The sequence below is a fragment of the Pygoscelis adeliae genome, unplaced genomic scaffold (genome assembly GCF_000699105.1).
Source record: "Pygoscelis adeliae isolate BGI_AS28 unplaced genomic scaffold, ASM69910v1 Scaffold442, whole genome shotgun sequence".
Lineage (NCBI taxonomy): Eukaryota > Metazoa > Chordata > Aves > Sphenisciformes > Spheniscidae > Pygoscelis > Pygoscelis adeliae.
In genome coordinates this window covers 306771-311256 of record NW_008824191.1, presented here as the reverse complement: position 1 = coordinate 311256, position 4486 = coordinate 306771, and the positions used below count along the sequence as shown (strand labels likewise).

The 4486-nt window shown below is 58.6% G+C and overlaps 1 protein-coding gene across 1 annotated transcript in view; it reads left to right on the top strand.

Annotated features, from left to right (window-relative positions):
* Window positions 1-4486, top strand: part of ARID3C (AT rich interactive domain 3C (BRIGHT-like)) — a 24611-nt gene that overhangs the window by 13326 nt on the left and 6799 nt on the right. The window contains exon 2 of the mRNA XM_009334720.1: window positions 4256-4328. Coding sequence (XP_009332995.1) covers window positions 4256-4328 — 73 coding nt within the window. The remainder of the gene's footprint in view (window positions 1-4255; window positions 4329-4486) is intronic.

The window sequence follows — 4486 nt, the reverse complement described above, 5'->3', positions numbered from 1 at the left end:
CGCGGCTTTTGGGGGAGCCAAGCATCGTGGATGGGGTCCCTGAAGTCGGCAGAGCGGAGCTGCGCTGTGCACCGGTGGGATATCGATCCCTGGGCTTGACAGTTTAATACTTCTGTTTATAGAGGAATATAGTTACATCGATGGCGTTAAATGAGTTACTAATTATATCAATACAAACACGATTAAAAGGGTCCTTGCTCATAGGTCACCGCAAGCAGGAGCTGCTGCTCACATTGCACAACTGCCCCCGGGCAAGGCCTGCCCAACCACTCTGAGGTGCACGGTGGGGGGATGCTCTGCAGTGGTGTGTGCCCCTGCGGGGTGGGGGGGTGTCCATCCGGGGGCGTGTGCCTGTCTGGGGTTGTGCATGCCCATCTGGGGCTGTGCATGCACGTATGGGGTTGTGTGTGGCCATCTGGGGTTGTGTGTCCCAGTCTTGGGTTGTGCTTGTCCGTATGGGGTTGTGCATGCATGTATGGGGTAGCGCATGCCCATCCGGGATTGTGCATGTCCATCTGGGGTTGTGCATGCACATCTGGGGTGCATGCCCATGCAGGGCTGTGCACGCACGTATGGGGTTGTGCAGGCTCGTGCAGAGTTGTGTGCACCCATGAAAGGCTGTGCATGCTCACCTGGGATTGTGCCTGCCCACGTGGTGTTGTGCGTGCCCGTAGGAGGCTGTGCACAACCAGACACGATTGTATGTGCCTGTGTAGGGATTTCTGCCTGTGGGGGCTGTGTGTGCATGTACAGGGTTGTGCACAGTCATGTGATGTTCTGTGTGCCTATGCAGCATTGTGCACACCGATGCAGGGTTGTGCAGGGTTGTGCAGAATTGTACATGCCCATGCAAGGTTGTGTGTGCCCCTGGGGGGATCTGTGTACATGTACAGGATTGTGCACATGCTTGTGTGAAGTTGTGTGTGCCCATGAGGGGTTGGGCACACTCATGTGGGGTCATGTGTACCCATGCAAGGTTGTGCACACTTATGTGGGGTTGTGCAAGCCCATACAGGGTTGTGCATGCCTGGGTAGGGTTGTATATGCTTGCATGGGCTTGCACACACCTGCGTGGGGTTGTGTCAGACCGTGTGGGGTTGTGTACACCCACACAAGGTGTGTGTGTCCCCACAGGGATTGTGTGTGACCCTGGGGGGTTGTCATCTGCCACTTAGATGGTCCATCCCCAAGCGAGGTGGGAAGGGACCACGGTGCCCAACCTGCAGGAAGAGGAGGAGGGTGAGTGGCAGTGCCAGGAGCCTTGGGTAAGGGATGGCGTCGGCTCCTTCCTCGGGGCCGGGCCTGTCTGGGGGTCCCTCCTTGCCTAGAGGCTGTGGCAGGCCACCACCCGTGCTACCACCCATGCCACCCCTGTACCAATCCTGTGAAGCTGTGATGCCTGGATCCCACTGCCAGCCTTGGCTGGGACTCAGCCCACCCCCATCAGCAAGAATCCCTCAAAACCTCCTCCTTTCCAGCCTGAGCATCCCCAAATCTCATGGGACGCTTGGTGCTTCCCCAGCACACCTGAGGACCCTGCCAGTGGGTTCCCTGTTACTCAGCTCCGCTCTTGTCTCTGCTTAAAAGCCGACCTTTGCTCCCCATTTGATGTAATGTGTTTTTGCATTTTGGTGCCTCACAGATAAAAGGTTAGAGGTTGATAAATGGTGGAAAAATAGATCCCAGCACTTGGAGGTCACACCTGTTTCAGGGGTGGAGGCACTGGCAGCACGTGCCGAGTGGGATCCTGCCTGCCTTGGTGGGAGGAGAAACACGAGTGGCACCCCGGGGGCCTGGTGGAGGTGTGGGTGCAGGAGCCCACGTGCTGGGTTGACCGCCCGGGGAAGGCAGTGGCTTTGCCCTGCTGTGGGATGGGCAGTGGTTGCTGGTTTTGCAGGGTTTGCTCCTGCTTTGACAAGCCAAGAGATTGCAGGGGGTGGAAATGGGCTTGGTGTGGAGCAGTGGGGGTCGGAGCCCTGCTGCAGGCAGGCACAGGCAGGGAAATGCAGGCAAAGCCTGGCTCACACAGCCTTCCTGGGGCAGAAATCAAAGCAGCCCCCTGGAGCTCTGCTCCGAGCCTGACCTAGTTACCAAAATCGATGGCTCAAGGAGCTCCTGGGAAAGAGCAGGCAATGGGGAGGGGGCACAGCGCAGGGCAGGGAGCACCACGGTGGAGGGGAGGGACAGGGTGCTGGCACCCAGGGGTCAGAGCACCCCGAGAGCACCCTGCTGCAAGGAGGGGATGGGTAAGTGGCACTCAGAGGGCAAGGAAGAGATGGAGCACCATGGAGCAGCTCAGAGCCAGGCAGTCAGAACTCATGGGTGTGGTGGGAGACTGGCAGTAGCACCCATAGACTAGGCTAGGGACAGGCAGTTAACACCCATCTGTTAGGCAAGGGACAGGCAGCTGGCACCGGTGGGTTAGAAAAGGAACTGTGTTGGATGTGTCTGTCCAGTGGTGGGAACTGTGGGGTGTCTGTGGGAGTATCCCTGCATCCCTGTGGGTCCCCATGTTCCCCCATCCCTGCATCCCCACATCCCTACATTCCCATGTCCCCGCATCCCTGCATCCCCATATCCCTGCATTCATGTGTCCCCATCACATCCCTGCATCCCCCCATCCCTACATCCCCGTGTCCCCGGAGCCTGACACATCCCCACAGCCCAGCTCCCTTTATCTGCCTGGTGAATGATGTCCTGGGTGGAGGAGGGGGTGCTCCCTTTCTATTGGTTTTTAACGGCCTTTCCCAGCACAATTGTTTTTTAAACGATTCTATTTTGTGCCTGACTTTGTTTTCTAGCTTGCATTTCTTTGTATATGTTTTGGAAATCCATTCTGGACTGCTGAGTTTTGTTTCTTTTCAATGGCTTTAAATTCTTACCGGGCTCACTGGGAGGAATTGGTGTCTATAGCACCTTCGATTGGTGCTAATTTTTCCTTCATGTGCTCTGACTTTTACTGCTGGGCTATCGATCTGGCGGGCTCCAATTTGTCATGGTCACCCAGGCGCTGTGCTGGAATCAGGCGAGCCCTGGCTTTTGCACGGAGCCAGTGCTTCGTGTCCCTGCTGTAGGGTCTCCACTCACCTCCCCAGTGCCGTCCATCAGCTCAGCCTGGGGGTTGCGTCCTTGTGTTCGGAGCTGCGTCGGTCCAATACATCTAAGTATCCGCACAGCCATACATGTGCATCTGTGCAACCACGTGCAAGCTCACCAGCTTGCACGTGCATCGGTGCACCCACAAACTTGCCAGGACGCACAAGCACCAGCGTCAGTGCCCACGCGGCGCTGCACTCGTGGTTTCGTGCTCGTGCACTTGCACGCAGTGCACACACATCTGGCTTTGCACGCGCACACCCACTGCAGGAAGTCCTTGTGACTTGCAGGGATGTGTCGCTGCTGTGCTCACACCCTGGTCCCCATGTGCAGCCAAGGAAGATGGATTTGGGGTCCCTATGTCTGGCCAGGGGAGATGGATTTGGGGTCACCATGCCCAGCTGAGGGAGGAGGATTTGGCAGCGTGTCCCTTTGCGGAGGTGCCTCACACTGTCCTTGGCCATCGATCAGGCCCCGTCCCTCAGTGACATGGCTCAGGCTGTGCTTATCAGGTCGTCAATAGCCCTGTCAACCTGGTCGAGTGGGGCAGCCCCAGCACTCACAGCTCCCTCACCGGCATCCAGCGCCATGGCCCTGCCAGCTTGCCCTGCCCCTAGAAGGGACCAGCATCTCCACTGCGCAGGTGGATGTGTGTCCCTGCGGATGAGGATGCTGATCCCGTGCTGGGACCTGGTGAACACTGGCACTGGGCAGTGCCGGGAGGCTGCTGAGCCAGAGCAGGGCTGAGCATCCCGGTCCCAGGGACCTACCTGGGGGCCCAGGATTTGCTGCTGCTCTGTCTACACTGGCATCATCTTCCCAGGCTGAAACGCTGTTGTCCCTCTGCCTAGCAAGGAGAGGGGCAGAGAAACTGAGGCACCGATGAAATGTCTTTGCAGCAAGGCTCTAAAACAGTTGGTGGTGCATGGGGAGCCAACGCCAGTCCCCAGGCACGGGGAGAGCCCAGTGCTGCCAGCATGAAGGGTGCTCTGGGGGGTTCCATCCATGGAGCCTCCCGTAGCTGGCAGAGAGGGCAAGTGGGGCCAGGGGTCATGCCGGGTCCTGGCACAGGCAGGGGCCCTGAGGCTGGCATTGACCCCCTCTGCCTCGCACACCCGCATGTGCCGGCAGTGCTGACCCCTTTCTCTCCCACCCCCAGCTCTACGAACTGGATGAGGACCCGAAACGCAAGGAGTTCCTGGACGACCTCTTCGGTTTCATGCAGAAGAGAGGTAAAGGTGGGTGGCTGGGGTGGGTGCTGCTGGCACTCCTGTCCCAGCTGCCTGGGGGGGCTCATGGCATGGCCCACTCAGGCACCGAGCTGCTGCAGGACTCTACAAGCCCCCCAGGCAGGTCCTGTGGGGCCTCCCACCACCATCTCTTACACACA